Source organism: Mustela lutreola, chromosome 1, assembly GCF_030435805.1.
Source record: "Mustela lutreola isolate mMusLut2 chromosome 1, mMusLut2.pri, whole genome shotgun sequence".
NCBI classification, from domain to species: domain Eukaryota; kingdom Metazoa; phylum Chordata; class Mammalia; order Carnivora; family Mustelidae; genus Mustela; species Mustela lutreola.
In genome coordinates this window covers 103,072,365-103,088,330 of record NC_081290.1, presented here as the reverse complement: position 1 = coordinate 103,088,330, position 15,966 = coordinate 103,072,365, and the positions used below count along the sequence as shown (strand labels likewise).

General features: G+C 40.3%; 1 protein-coding gene across 5 annotated transcripts in view; it reads left to right on the top strand.

Moving 5' to 3' along the window:
- The window catches only part of NPNT (nephronectin), a 78,980-nt gene extending 63,621 nt beyond the window's left edge, over nt 1-15,359 (top strand). For all 5 annotated transcript variants that reach the window (XM_059171654.1, XM_059171638.1, XM_059171646.1 and 2 more), the window contains 4 exons: nt 3,934-4,020; nt 4,520-4,618; nt 12,397-12,653; nt 13,982-15,359. In XM_059171654.1, the coding sequence (XP_059027637.1) occupies nt 3,934-4,020; nt 4,520-4,618; nt 12,397-12,653; nt 13,982-14,092 (554 nt within the window). In that variant the 3' untranslated portion in view covers nt 14,093-15,359. The remainder of the gene's footprint in view (nt 1-3,933; nt 4,021-4,519; nt 4,619-12,396; nt 12,654-13,981) is intronic.
- The last annotated feature ends 607 nt before the right edge of the window (nt 15,360-15,966 follow it).

Sequence of the window (15,966 nt, the reverse complement as noted above, 5' to 3'; positions counted from 1 at the left end):
AAATAGTAGGAGTTCTTTTTATATTTTGGATAGTAACCTCTTAGCAGATATGATTTGCAGTTATTTTCTAATTAGTAGCTGGCCTTTTCATTTTGGTGATGGTTTCCTTTGCTGTGATTTTTAGTTTGATGTTGTCCTACTAGTTTATTTTTGCTTTTGGAATCAGATCCAAAAAAATGACTGTCAAGACCAGTGTGAAAGAGCTTACTGCCTGTATTTTCTTCTAGCGGTTTTATGGTTTCAGATCTTACATTCAACTCTTTAATCCATTTTGAGTTCATTTTTGTGTGTTATGTAAGATAGTGGTCAAGTTTCTTTTTTTTTTTTTTTGCCTGTGGCCTTTCAGTTTCCTCAACTTTATTTATTTATTTATTTATTTATTTATTTTTTTATTATAAACATATATTTATATCCCCAGGGTACAGGTCTGTGAATCGCCAGGTTTACACACTTCACAGCACTCACCATAGCACATACCCTCCCCAATGTCCAAAACCCCTCCCAACCTCCCCGCAACCCTCGGTTTGTTTTGTGAAATTAAGAGTCACTTATGGTTTGTCTCCCTCCCACTCCCATCTTGTTTCATTTGTTCTTCTCCTACCCTCTTAACCCCCCATCTCAACATTTCTTGAAGAGACTGCCATTTCCCCATTGCATGTTCTTGGCTTTTTTGTTGTAAGTTAATTGACCGTATATGCTTGGGGGGTCGTGTTGTTTTTGCCACTCTTGTTTCTAGTCCGTTGTTTTGTTTGCTTATTTTTCTTGTACATAGTTGAGATCATACTGCTTGAATGACTTTTTCCCACTACTTATTTCACTTAGTATTTTCACATAAAACATAAAATATACCAGAGAGTGGGGTAGTGAACCTTCTCTTGACACTGAGGTGGAACAGTCTTAGCAATCCATAGCAGTATGTGTGAGAAAGGAGAAATAGTTGAACAATTTGGCAGGGTTACAGAGTAGAGGACACAGAATTTTAAGCACTAATAGCTGCTGAGCACGTCAGGTCTCTAAATTCCTTGGAATGTTTCCCAATGAACTGCAGTGAAGGTGTGCTTGATCAGCTCCTGCTGAAGTTAGTGTTTTAGGTACTTGGTTTCTAAGAACTATTAATGAAACATCTGGCACTTTGCAAGTTGTTAGATGACACATTCTTTGAATTGCTGTTTTCCAAGCGTGTGGTCTCCTCCCTTCCTTTCTCTCTAACCTCATCCCATATCGCTTTCCCCATTTCTCAGCATCCTTCCTCCATGCTTCATGCAAGCCTTTCTCTAAATGTTCTGAGCACCTTCTTTGTAATGGCTACCTGAAACATTCCTTCTTCCCCCCTCCCAACACTTTTTTTGTTTTGCTTTGAAGTTTTCCCATTCTTTCCCTCTTGGTCTACATGGTGCTTCTGTAGAGAGGTTCCCCTTGATCTTCCTTTATGACCAGTTTATTATCGTGAGCGGAAGTCACCCTCATTGTATAATGCATGCAATGGATTTTTTGAAGAACACTTGTGTTCCTTAAGAAGGATATTTGCAAGCTGTGTTCACACAGTGTTATATTGGTGATGGAAGTGATACCCCCTAAATAAGCATGAAGTATTTAAGTGTATTTGTAGTACAGAGGTTTCTAAGAACACATCTTACAAGTACCATAGGGCACAGTGTTATGTGCATGCAAGCTGCACTGACTGCATGGGACTCTCGTTCTAGAAAGAATGAGGTGATGAGATCACTTGTACCATAGATGTTTCTAAGACGGCTACTTACAAACTTTCTGTGACAAGTGTTATTTCAGTGACTGGAAGTTATCCCCATGTTGTAATACCTGTATTACAGTGTTAAGATCCCCGGTAATAAGGATGCTTCTAAGAACAACAACAAACAAAAAACAGGCCCTTTGTGCCAGGAGACCTTTGTACAGTCCTCCCCCTCTACACCAGGCACCTGTTTACCATTTAACAGTCAGCTAGAAAAACGGGGGCTGACCAGCTGCCATAAGGTAGCGCCACCGTATGGTACCGTAAGATTTGAGCCATATTCCAATCGAGAGATAATTTGTATAAGTTACAATAGAACAAAAAATGATTGTTCTATAGAATTTTTTGAACTTTCTCTGTATCGTGAGAAACGAATCATGTTTGCCTACAACTTTATAATATTTCTAGCAAATAAGAGGCAGACTCCCTCTTAGAGTCTTATGGGAAGCCAGGAAAGCTATAAATGGATGTCTCTCCTGTCAGTCATTTGGGTGTACAAGAAGGTGGCCAGTTACCTTACCCCAGGACACCTGTGTCAGCAGCATGTCCCCAGAACTTATCTGTTGACCGGCTTCTCTTCTATCCCTTTCAGGCTGGGTATATGTGAGTGTCTGTATGGGGAGGGGATGGGTCTTCACTGTTCGGACTTTGGAAACAAAAGAAAAAATTTTAAAAGCGGGAAGCTAGAAAAAAAAATCAGTGCAAATATTATGGGATTGTTAATTTTAAAAAATTCTTGCAAAAATAATAGAAATAGTATTGAAAAAGAACCCTTCTGACTGATATCTGTTCCTTGGCATTTGACATCTTTTACTCCCTGCCTTATAAAAAAATACAGTTAATGAGATTCTGGCAAAGAAAAGGGAGTAGCCCTGGTGTTTGGCCAGGAATTCCCCTTCACTGACATTCCCACAGACCCCCCAGCCTCCAACCCAGGTCCTCTTCAGGACATCCTCTGGTGTTTTTCCTTCTCAGCCCCCATCGACATTTAGAGTTGTAGTGTGGATTTTATGTTTAGCATGGTTTAATGTTTGCCTGTGTGATTAGACTGCAAGCTCTGGAGGATCGGGTCCTTCTTGGTCTTGTTCACCCCTCTACCTGTCTCCCTGGACTGCCGTGGTACTTGGCATGGGAGGGGAGGGCAAATATACATTGAATAACTATGCTTTAAGTGACTCCATTTTTTAAAAACGTAGATTCTTAACCTCTGTTTCAGTTGGCTCATGTGAGGAAAAGGGTTGACAAAATAAGATTTTCACCTCTGTGCAGTACACACCTTGAGGGCCTGTCACCAGGTCAAACGTTGGAAATGCCACATGAATAAGGCATGGTTGATGCCCTCCAGGACCTCAGAAGCTAACAGAGGGACACACACACATGTATGTGAATAACTGCAATTCTCCACAGAAGAGTGTAAGAGAGGTGTGCCCATGAGCCTTTGGAGAGTGCGAGGGAGAAGGATTTAATTCACCTTGACACCTACAAGGGGTGTCAAAGTTTTCAGCCAGGCATGATGTTTACATTGGGGTCTTGCATGAAGAAGGGAAGTTTGGCAAGTTAATTAGTAGGAACAAGAGGATCCCAAGCTAGGGATGGGGTCAGAGAAAATGAATGGCATGGTGTGGACAGTGTGTGTGTGTATGTTCTGGAGGGTGAGTTGTGAATGCTGCACCAGGAAGTTTGGATTTGATCTTTAAGGAGCCAGGGAACCCTGCTGAGGTAAGATTTATAGATGGATGTAGCAGTGGGCAGCCTTCATTGTGTGGGGAGTTGATGCTGTGGTTAGAAAGCCAAACCATTCACTGTAGCTGCAGGCATTTTCTGTTAAACCACTTTCATTTAGAGGTCATAGTGTATCTTTCAGAGAAACAAATTCTAGATTTTGACAAAGGTGAATATTTTGCTAGAAATTGGTAGCTCTTTTAAGATGTATTTTCCTGGTAAAGACTTATTAATATATTTTTATATTGAATTTTAGAAACCTTTGGAAAACATGTTTAAAATTTGTACTCAGATAGTATAAGTACCTATGGAACAAACATCATGAATCTTAATGTGACATGTAATGAAATATTTTGGATTCTTCCAGATGTGTGAAATACATAGGTGTTCTCCCACTGTGCCCTGGTTAAGGCAGGTGTCTTTATCAATACTCACTCAAACCAAACCTCCCTCTTTTGCAGTTCCACGGCAGCCTTCAAACGACTTGTTTGAAATATTTGAAATTGAAAGGGGAGTCAGTGCAGATGATGAAGCAAAGGATGATCCAGGTAGATACTTACATTTTTACTATATGATGATGATATTTTATTGTTTCCTTCCATTTCCTGAAAGTGAATTTTAAACTGTAGATTGTTCAGTTACATCTGGGAAAAGTGTACTTTTTTTTTTGTTTTTTAAACAACTTGGTTTCCTTTGTAATATAGTTGCTGATTGAAAATAATTATATGTCATCATTATCTTTTTAAAAAAATAATAAAGCACACTTAACTTGTGAAGAGGAAATCCTGTTTTGTAAGTGATGGTGTAAAAAGGTCATAATTTGGCAACATTCTTGTGTTCTACTTTTATAGCTGAACACACATGCACAATTGTTCTAAGAAAGGATTCATGTAATCTTCCTTTGATCTCATGGAGAGAAGTTCTGGTCAGATAGTTAAGTGTGGCTAGAAGAGAACACTTATGCAGATCGATACTCCTAGTTCACAAGTTTGTTTTTACAAATTGTGCCGTTGTGGACTACTCATTGTTCTGGTTATTTTTTTGTAGGTGTTCTGATACACAGTTGTAACTTTGACCATGGGCTTTGTGGATGGATCCGGGAAAAAGACAGTGACTTGCACTGGGAACCAGTGAGAGATCCAACAGGTAAAAGCAGTTAATCTGTATCTGTTTGAGCCTATCTGGGGACCCTGGTTCTAACAATCAAGAATACTGTTATACATCTCTGTTTACTACCCTCTTTATTCAGTAAAGAAAGATCTCTTCCAACATTTCTTATTTCATTTTTTAAGTGAACTAATTAGCAATAAACTAGAATTATATTATGGGAAGACAAGTAGTACATTAAAGGGCCAACTAGTTTCTCTCAAAGAGCTTGGTAAGTAAAACCTTTAGACTCATTCTAAAATAAAATAAAATAAAAACTTGAAAAATACAATTTTCAAGTTACTTGTAGTGCCCCATTCCTAGGCATGAGAGAAATAATGTAACAGTACATCAGTTCTGGTGGTCATCCACAGTTGTTTTTTTAATTATGTTCTTTTTTAAAAAGATGTGACACATAGCAAAAAGACACTAGAAGATTCTGTGAAGTTGTGAATATTTCTCTGGAAAAAATTTCAGTCTAATTTAGATGCTGGAGAAATTAGTTACAAATTACCACCATTTATTCCACAAAAGAATGTTACTAGAGAGATAGATTTAGATGTAGTTCCTTGCAAAACTAACAAACTTTTAAATTGCATGCTTCCTACTGATACAACATTTCAGTGCTTACAAGACAAAATGTCTTCTTGTTTCAGAAAGCAAAGTTACTTACATATTTTTGTTGTTTTTTTCCCCTCCCCTCAGGAATTAAATCTTTTGTGGGTGGGGCCAATTTAATGGGAGGGTGAGGAGTTAAGTTTCTTTTCTTCCCTTTACACTAGTGGTTCTAGACTTAAGAATGAAAGTTTTTGTCTTAAAAGCCTAGTTCTTGAATAGCATTGCAGGTATATAGGTAGAGCACAAAACACATAAAAGTTAACTTGAGAGAAGATATGCTCTGTTAAACCAGTTCTTAAACTTCAGTGTGCGTACAGATCAGTTAGGGGCCTTGTTAAGATGTATATTTTGTTGCATTTCTAACATGCTTCTTGTGGATATCTATGGCATTACTCCTTGTTGTAGATTGTGAGTAGAAAGTTTTTTAAAAAATTAGCTCAAAATATATTCATTAGATTCCCCCTAAGGTGGAAATAGAATAGATTTTTTAAAATGAAAAATTGAGGGCACATGGGTAGCTCAGCTTGTTCAGTGACTGACTGGATTTTGGCTCATTTGTGGTCTCAGGTTCCTGGGATCGAGCCCCAAGCTGGACTCCCCACTCAGAGGGGAGTCTGCTTATCTCCCTCTCCCTCTGCTCATTCCCCCACTCATGCACATGCATGTGCTCTCTTGCTTTCCCTCTCTCTGAAATCTTTGAAAAAAAGTAAAATGAAATTTTGAGGTAAGCTTTTAAAAATATGAATATTCAATAAATTCACATGGGGTTTTAGATTTCTCTTACCTATAAAACAGATTTTAGTGGAACACCCCCCCCCCCCCCGCCAATACAGTGACATTCCTCTCATTTAAGGTTGACTCTGAGCAGGACATTATTATTACGGTCACAGATATCTGTGGGTAAGAGAGAAACCATTTATTTAATACCTACTGTAATCCCAGCTCCATCATCTCAGTGGTTCAGTTTAATCCTCTCACCTGCCCTTTGAGGCAGGTAATTCTGCTTATGTTTCACAAAGGAAACACTGAGACCCAGAGGTTGTACACATTTCCTAAAGCCACAGAGCTGAAGAGTGGACTTCATATCGAGGCCTCCCTGTACTTCATGTGGTTTCCCCCCTTCGGTAGTGGACACTATCTGCTTTGCAGATCTCAGGCCTATAGATTTGACTGACCCCTGACCTGGGGTCGTTTGCTACAGAATGGAGCGTCTTTGACAGTCATATTGGATAGAATGGTGAACGTTGCTCATGGTTATAGTCAATAACCCCTTCGAGTAAGGTACCCTGGTGAGTTATTCATGCTAAACTCAGAGGAATTCGTTATAATTCCATGGAAGCATCCAGTGTAGAAAATCCGTGTGAAGTTCTTGATTTTTACAATTTCTATACTCTATTTTAGAACAAGTTTTGCATTTTAACACTTTTTATTTTTCATTATATATGTAAATATTTAAATTTGTGGTGACCCAAATTCCACTTGCCCTCTGCTAAAAAGAGAGGGTTAGAAATAGAATGGTAGACCAAAATAAAAAAAAAAGAAACAAGAAAAAGAAAAAAAATGGAAGCAGTCATTTGGCAATGGTAGCAAAGGATGCATTGAACGGATCGGTGGCCATTTTTGTGACTCGGTAGCTCTTGATTATTGTCTCTGGCCCCTGGAAGGGGGTCATTCTTTCTGTTTCGTCCCTTCCCTTCTTCCCTTCTGCTGATAGTTAAGATGCAAGGGGAAGTTACTCAAATAAGAGGGGTGAAAGCTTTTATTGTTTTACCAAGTAATTATTAAAACAGTATGAGGGAAACCTCTGTCATCACTGCTAAAAGAGTTGGGTCATTTCCATAGAAATAGAATATTTTTCCCAGAATGACAAATCTACTTGGTGGGTTCTTTCTATCTGAGAAGAACAGAGATCATTGTAGGTCACTTCTAAGAACACGACCTAGTTGGAAAGGTATTCCAAAGCCTGTGGGAAAACAAATGAAGAAACCAGAATGTTCAGCTTGGAGAAGAAATAATGGAGCAAGACTGATTTCCAAATATTTGACGAACAACGTCTTTCACAGCTATTCTGGAACCTCAAGGGGATGAGAAGTCAGATCAGCAGGTAAAAGCTAAAGGGAGATCCGTTCTGGTTCACTCCCAGAAAGAACTTGCCCGTCATCAGAGCTGTCTAAAAAGAGAACAGGATGACAGGGCGATAGGGAGCTCTCCTTTGGTGGAGAGGTTTTTGGGTGACTTGTAGCAAGATGTTGTTTTGAGCACTGGGTAAGTGTTGGATTAGAAAATCTGCTACACCACCTTTGAGAGCCTGAGTCAGAATGGAATGCCCCCACGTCTTCCCAAAGAGATTGCGGAGCAGCCAGGCTCTAGCTTGGGGAAGGGATGGGAGGACAAAAGGATGGCAGAGGGAGGACAGGGTAGGAGGACATGGCATGTGTCAGGCTGGAACTGGGACGGAGCTTTGGAGAATGTGTTGGGGAAATCTAACCAGATACTGATGGAAAAGTACTAATCAGGCTTATCATGAAAAATGCCAGTTTTCCTTCTAGGAAGTTTAGGGATCTGAGTGTATGTATATCACACGCTAAGACCAGAGAAGACAATAACCAGTTTAATAAATTATTTCTGTGTATTATCTAATTACCAAGCTAACTTTTTTTCTATCTAGACTGTGCCATTTGTAAGGGAACATATGTTTGGATTTTCACAATTGTGACTGATTTTTAATGTGCATGGTCTTGAACTTCATGGTGAGATAGTGAAATTAATACATGCCTCTAAGGGGCGGCAGATTGCGCTGCTGACAGATGTGGTGACGCCCTGAAGACACACCCTTCCGTAAATGTCAAGGCTGGACCCTGGGGGCCCTTTTCCTGAAACCCTGATCTCTGGGGATCAGGGTTAAAGGAAACTGACTCAGTGCTGTGTCTGCTACTGACAGCTACAAGTTATTCACTTTAGAATATGTAGCAAGCAGGCTGGCTTGTACATGCAAGTATGTCTGTTGCAGCATTAAACATTATTTTGAAATACACAAATGGAAAAGTAAACCAACTGTGAAAAAATAAAAGCTTCAGCCCCCAGCCCTGGCTCCTCGTCACCCTCCCCAGATGCAACCAGTTTCTTGGTTATCTTTCCAGAGATATATTTTTCTGCCCCTGCTCTGTACCTTGCTTTTGTCACTTAAAGATCATATCTTCTAAGAGTTAACACATGTGGACTTTGCAGCCAGAAGGCTTGGGCTGGAAGCTAGTGCCAGCACGCAGTAGCTTTGACCTTGAGCAAGTTATTGAAATGGAGATAATAGTGTCTAGGAAACGTATGGGAGGCATTTAAAGCAATGCCTGGCCACAGTTAGCATTAAAATAGTATTAGCCATTGTCCTGTGTTGGTACTGAAGAGCACCTTCATTCTTCTTTATGGTAGTTTCTCCATTCCTTCTCAGATGTACCACCCTGTATTTCAGGAGAACCGTGCTGCAGTGAATAGCCTTGTACATGTCTCATTCCATATATGCTTGAATCTATCTGTGGGATATTCCTAAATATGGAATTGCTAGGTCAAACGGAATTTGTGTTTTGAATTTTGATAGTTTTCTCAGTTGTCCTTCATAACAGTTACAGCAATTTATGCTCCCACCAGTAATATTTAAGAGCCATCCCCAATAAATCTTATTAAACTGTTTTTTATCCTTGCCAAGCTTATAGGTAAAAAGCCGTCTCCTTTTGATTTTAGTTTGATTTTCTCTTACTGTGAAAAGTTGACCATCTTTTCATATAATTACTCTTCTCCTGTGGTGCCCTTTATTTTGTGTGTTCTTATTGATTTGTTAAGTTCTTTATATAAAAAGAGAACTTAGTCCCTTTTGTGTTTTGCAACTTTTTTTTTTTTTTTGGCTTTTCTTATTGTTTTATGGTACTTTTATCTTTTTTTTAATGATTTTTTTTAAAGATTTTATTTATTTATTTGACAGAGAGAGATCACAAGTAGGCAGAGAGGCAGGCAGAGAGAGAGAGGAGGAAGCAGGCTCCCCGCTGAGCAGAGAGCCCGATGTGGGACTCGATCCCAGGACCCTGAGATCATGACCTGAGCCAAAGGCAGCGGCTTAACCCACTGAGCCACCCAGGCGCCCGGTACTTTTATCTTAAAGTGAAAATTTGGAGGGCACTTGGGATGAGCACTGGGTGTTACATGTAAGTGATGAATCACTGAACTCTACTCCTGGAAGTAATACTATGCTATATGTTACCTAACTGGAATTTAAATAAAAACTTAAAGTTACAAAAGAAAAATAAAATTAAAAAGTAACAATTTGGAGACTTCAATAAGAAATTGGCTAAATTATTAATGGCATCCTTGGAGCTATGAAAAATGTCTCACACCGAAAAATGACAGATATATTTAATGAAAACAAGTTATTACCCTGAAAAAAATGTTTATACTCATGTGTGTTCGTATTCATGGATATACATAGGAGAAGTTCAAATGTTAACATTAGTAATTATCTCTGGCTTTTGGGATCATGCATATATTTAAATCTTCTTTATGCTTTTCTATTTATCTTTTCCTGCAGTGAGCATTGCTGTATTATATCTCATAAAAAACAAAAAAATAAGGTCTTTGCATTTGAGATATAAATACCAGCAAACCATAATGATCTTAGTTCTACCTGGGCTGGTTTCTCATCTAGGCCAAAAATATAAGAAAAAATCACTGCAAAACTCCCCCTCCTTTTTATGACCACACAGTTAACATGTAATAGACATTATGTTGTTCTCTTTGTAAGTTGAAATTGTAAGGGCACCAGCCAGTACAGAGTTAAATTTTATCACCTAACTTTCTGGCAAGTCTTGTTTTGTTTTGTTAAATAATAAATGCTACAAAAACAAACTTTAGATATTGCGATGCTTTAAACTGAAACCATGAAAATAGTTAATATAATTCTATATTTAACTTCCGTTCCAAAATACTGGTTTAAATTTTTTATTTAATAGGTAACTTATTCGGGGTGCTAGGTCCGTTTTTCCCTTAGCTACTATTCCATCCTTGTAACATTTTCTTTTATTAAAAAGGGAGAGAATTCTTTATGGTAAGACTAAAACCTGGTGCCCACAGAGAAAGAGCTGTTATAGCCTCATTTATCATGATTTACATTTTAGTTTTAAGTATCTATACAAAAGGACTATTTGGCTATTAGGATGCCTTGGTTTATTAGGTTGTTTGCAGGCATGTCTGCCATAGTGATATGAGTGTACATTCTGCAGGGTCTTAAGGTAATCCTTGTTTTCTTAAAACTTTCAGGTTAACTGTAATACCTTATATCTTAGTCTTAACCTAAATACCTGTGATGATTCAAAGCTGACTTACAGGGAGACATTTAAGCCCCATCTAAATGTTTTGGCCCAAAATATTGTTTGGATTAGTTCAATGGGGCACAGGGTGGGGGAGGAAGAAATTCTTTGTGTTTTCAGTGAGTCAAGTACATGCCTCAAAGACCTATTGCCCTGCAGTTTTTTTCTATATTCTTAGAACCTTATTTATTCAGCAAATGACATCAAAGCCCTACCATGTGCTAGGATATAAAATGGGGTGGTTTGGGGAGAAAGCTGAGGTTTTCTTTTTTGTTGTTGTTACATTAGTCACCATACAGTTGATACCATTAGTTTTTGATGTACTGTTCCATTCTGACCTCAACGAGTTCACAGTCTCCTGGGGGACAGAAACCTGTAAACCAGTGATTCCAGTTTGAGAGCAACAAGGGCTGAATTAGGGGGTCAGGCAGTTCTGAGCTCAAACCATGACCCTGCCCCTCACTGGCAGGGTGACACCTTGGGTGCCTTCACCTCCCCAAGCCTTAGCTTCTGCAGAGGCAAAACAAGCCAAATGAGTGTTCCTCTCAAGACTCGTTAGCAGGGCCAACAGTGCTCACGGTAGAAAGGCTAACGAGCCTGGTGCAGGCAGAGTACACACAGATTACCTCTTTGGTCCTTTGAATGCTCAAAGGGGACTCATTAGAGAAGTCACTTGAAGAATAAGTCCTCCCCCAAATTATCATGTTTTATACAAAGCCTAAGAAAGAAAGGATGGTGTATCTGTTAACTGAGAAATAAGTAGCATTTCTACCAAAACAGGTACAGGTGTTTAACATTCCAAGTACATATTTCTTAGGGATAACTCAGTGCTGGAACCTTGTTTTCCAGTTAGCTCTAATAAAACAGCTGGGGGGAAGGTCATGTACACATGGACGGAGTTTCAAAATACCACTCCCTACTTTCCCTCTCTTGAGAAGCAGTATCCCCGACCTCACTGCTGCTTAAACAACCCTCTGCCCCCTCCCCCACACTGCAGTGGTGGTTAATCTAACAATAGGGGGACACAGACTCTGCAGCCATAGGGATCTGAGGACATCGTCAAAGTGACTTGTCCAAAATGAAAGTTGTTCTTCATATTTTGGGTACGTGCATATGTAAAAAAATATTTATATTATATGTAATGTTATAAATTTGTTTTGATGTAAAAGTGTCTTAAACTAGTTACCCACAATAAAGTTAATGCTCCAGGAAGATGTAGAGGTTTCCAGAACACCTCTGCATCTTCTTGGGGCTAGGTGTACTCTCCAGTGTGAGAAGCATAGCAAATAGACCTTTTCAAAGGAGAACTTCTTGCTTTAGAGATTTTTTTAAAAAGAGAGAGAAGAAGAAAGAACAAACATATCTAGTGCCCGTTTAGATTTACTTCTGCTCTACTGCTTAGAGGTTAATTATCCCCATAGAAAATTCTCCCTGGTAACTAAGAGTCAACCGGCCAGCCAGCTTGACGGCAGAAACCTACATTGGTGAGGATTGAGAGATGGTGAGCTTGTGTCTGCCTTTGTATGTCTGCTCATATCCAACAGGAAGTAGTCCTCGTGTTAGGATTCCTGATCATAGTGTCCTGGACATAATTTGCACTCTCCCTGAGCCAAATATTTTCTGTAAACACAATGCATAGAGTTTGAGGGAGGCCTAGACCTAAATCCTAACTTCTCTTAAAAAATCTGGAATTCTGTACAAATGACGATCTCAGTTTGCAGTTTATTCCAAGTGAACCTGCCTTGATGCTGTCGGTGCTAGAAAGGGATGTCAGCACGTACACACACAGCCCTGCTTTTCCCATTCCAGGTGGACAGTATCTGACAGTGTCGGGAGCCAAAGGCCCAGGGGGAAAAGCCGCTCGCTTGGTGCTACCTCTTGGCCACCTCATGCATTCAGGGGACCTTTGCCTGTCGTTCAGGCACAAGGTGACGGGGCTGCACTCCGGCGCGCTCCAGGTGTTTGTGAGAAAACACGGTGCCCACGGAGCGGCCTTGTGGGGCAGGAATGGTGGCCGTGGCTGGAGGCACACACACATCACCTTGCGAGGGGCTGACGTCAAGAGCGTAAGTAGAACCGAAAAGGAGGCAGAGCCTGGGAGGTTTTTCTTTCATAGGAGAACTCTAGGATCTGCATCTGAAGAAGCCTCGTTCTCCTCATTGGGGCACAAAGGTTTGTGTTTTTCTGGGAAGGAGAACTCCATTTCCCTTCTCTTCCTATAATCCCTCCTTGCCACTGCTTCCCTTCTTCATTGCCGCCTGCGATACCACCACCACTCCCCCCTCCCCGCCCCCAGTGAAAGCCCCATTTTTCATAAAAAAAAATTCAGGAATTAAAAACAGTTAACTCGAATGGGTGGTGAGCTTAACTATACCTGCTTTTCCTTTTTCTGCAATGCCTTTACTTTTCAGAGTCACCCTAAAGGGTTTTGTCTTTTTTTTGGTTATTTCTTTTTTTTTGAAATATTTCTTTAAAGTCTAATTTTGCCTCACAGATCATAGTTAAGCAGCCTTGGGTGGAAACCGAGAACAATATGTTTGGGAAGTTCTATTCTATTCGGACAGGATGTGGGAAAAGCTTTGATTGCATATATAAATTTCATCTTAAGTAATCAAGTCACAGGTAGCAATGAAATAATGTTTTGGGAAAAGCATCTTTATGCTCATATTCATAAAACTTGCTATTAGGAGATTCTGCAGCTATGACTCTAGGTATGGTTTCTAGAAACTGCATTAAAGGGGATACAGCTTTTATCTGTCTTGGATTTGCTTTGCTCTTTGAAAAAAAATACTGTTTGGAAAAATAAAGCCATTTCAAATTACAGCATAGAAAGGTTTCTGTTTCCAAAAGAGCGAAGATGCGCTACAGAAAATAAAATACAAGAAAGTGTTTGTGGTTTATATAAGCAAAACAGCGCTTTGATTGGATTGTGGCGTTCAGTTCGACTTCATTTTAGGCAGCAAAGCTGGCTCAACCCACGGAGGGAAGAGCGGGCGCCTAGGATGGGCTGCGCAATTACTGTCTCCCAGGTCTGCGGCTCTGATTCCTACACCTCTAGAGTCCATCTCATTTTTTTACTCCTAACCTTGGTCATCTTTGGCATGGTGTAAGCATTCCTTCCTAAGCATTCCTAAATGGAAGGAAGCAGCCTGTCGCCCAGGATGGCTTTTTTAAAAGAGTAACCGCTTCTGAATGATGTGGTCTGATGACCAGTTGACTGATGACTGGAGTTTCTACCAAAAGGCAAGCCTCAGGTGACACGGGTCATGTTCTAGTCTTTTCCTTCTGTTGAGTAAGTGCACCCCTCGGTTTGTGGGGAGGGTTGCCTTTATTCTGTGACGTTGGTAGGGAAGGGGCAGAGGAAGCTTGACGGGTGTGTGCGTTCTCTCCCCAGGTCATCTTCAGAGGGGAGAAAAGGCGTGGCCACACGGGGGAGATCGGATTGGATGATGTGAGCCTGAGAAAAGGCCACTGCTCTGAAGAACGCCAGCGGCTTCCAAACTAGCAATGAATTCCCTGTTGCTCTTCTCTGTTTCCGGTCTTCACCTCCTGTCCTCTCCTCCCTCTTGTCAGGCCTGGGAGAAGAACGGGCCAGTGGGTCAGGAGAAATTCTGATGGGGGACCCACACCCGTGGCCTGCTTTTGTGCAATTCCAGCGAACGGTGACACCCCCCTTGAAATACGCGGGGCCCCTGCAGACGTATCCAAGCCAGCTTGGGTGTTACCTTCCAGCCTGCGGCTCTTTTAGGAAGGCCTTTGGTGCGCGCGCTATCTTCCGTCCTAGTTAGGAGGCGTTTGCAGTAGTAGCAAATGATGGGAGACGTTTTCAAAAGAAATCCGTGCAAATGGCCGCTCTGTTATCTGTTCAGTGTTGTACCATGAGTAGTATTGACTTCTTTTAAGCTATGTTGTACAAAGTGCTTGTGAAGTTGGTTTCTCCCCTTCCCTTGTTAGCTCTGGCCTGACCTGAACTCTGACTTCTACTGCCATTCACTTTATAAAAGAAGGGTGTGTAACCTCTCAAGATGCATTTATTCTCGTTATCTGTATTTTTTTTTAAAGACAGTTATGTAGAGTGGGCACGTAATCCCTCGTTAGTATTGTGTTTTGTGTAAATGTGCTATTGATATTAAGTAGTTAGGTGTTCTTAATATTTACAGACTCTAGTTGCAAGGGGAAAGGCAGCTTGTGATCTCTTGAATTAAAAACTACCCAGTGAAATGTCATCCAGTTCCATGACCTTATTTTGGCAGCAAGAGAAAAGCAGAAGAGATGTCAAGTGTGGTAGTGGAGGGATGAAGTTTTCATGGCCTTGAGTCTAATCACTGTAAAGGATAGTGAACCATTCAGGTAGACAGGAAACTGCAGTTACCATATAAAACCCTCACTGTTTCAGGTTATGCTTTAAAACCAACAGTTTTCACAATAACATGGCTCTCTTTGGTAATTTGTAAAAAGCTCTGTAAAAGTTCTGGTTGTTTCAAAAAAAAGATTCTGTTTCTGGAAGGCCGAGGGGAAGCATGGGGAAAGCTCTGTTGGAACAGATTTTCATACTAATTTTTAAGTCCATATATATTTAGGTCTTGAATTATGACTTACATGCTGTCTTGTCAGAACGGAATTGGAGGCAAGTCCTGTGCTTGGAGGCATTTTGTGGGGATTCACACACATGTCAGAGCAAGAGAACAAGATTGGAACTCTAGGATCTAGGAACCCCCCCCCCCCATTTCCTCCCTGGATATTTTACCTTCATGTTAAAAAATATTTTAAAATATACAACTTTTCTAGGGCAACTTACTCCTGAACCTTTTCTTCCATTTCTGATGAAGTAATCAAAATATTTTCTGCTGTTTTTGCCAGGAATCACAAAGATGATTAAAGGGTTGGAAAAAAAGATCTATGATGAAAAATTAAAGGAACTGGGATTATCCAGCATGGAGAAGAGGAGACTGAAGGGCAAACCATTGCTGGTTTTCCAGTGTTTGAATGGTTGGTACAGAGAGGATGGTGACCAGCTGTTCTCCAGATGTGCTAAGAATGGAACGAGAGGAAACAGGCCTAGACTGGAGTGCAAGGGGGCATTTCCTGGCAGGGACAATTGTTAAATGAGAATCCTTTGTTTAAGAAAAAGTGACTGTCTCTCTCTCTCTCCCTCTTTCTCTTCTCTTTCTCTCTTTTTGAGGCTTTTTAAAAAGATCAGATAAGAATCTATTTAAGAAGGCTAAAGATGTTCTTTTGTCAAGGCAGAGTAACAGATTACAGAATCTTCCAAAGGATGTTTTGATCCTATTACCCTGTAAGGAAAATCTTCTGAGTCATTTGGGCGAGGCCAGGGTCTAATTTAGGCATTTACCTCTTGGCCCCTAATGGAGGAGAACC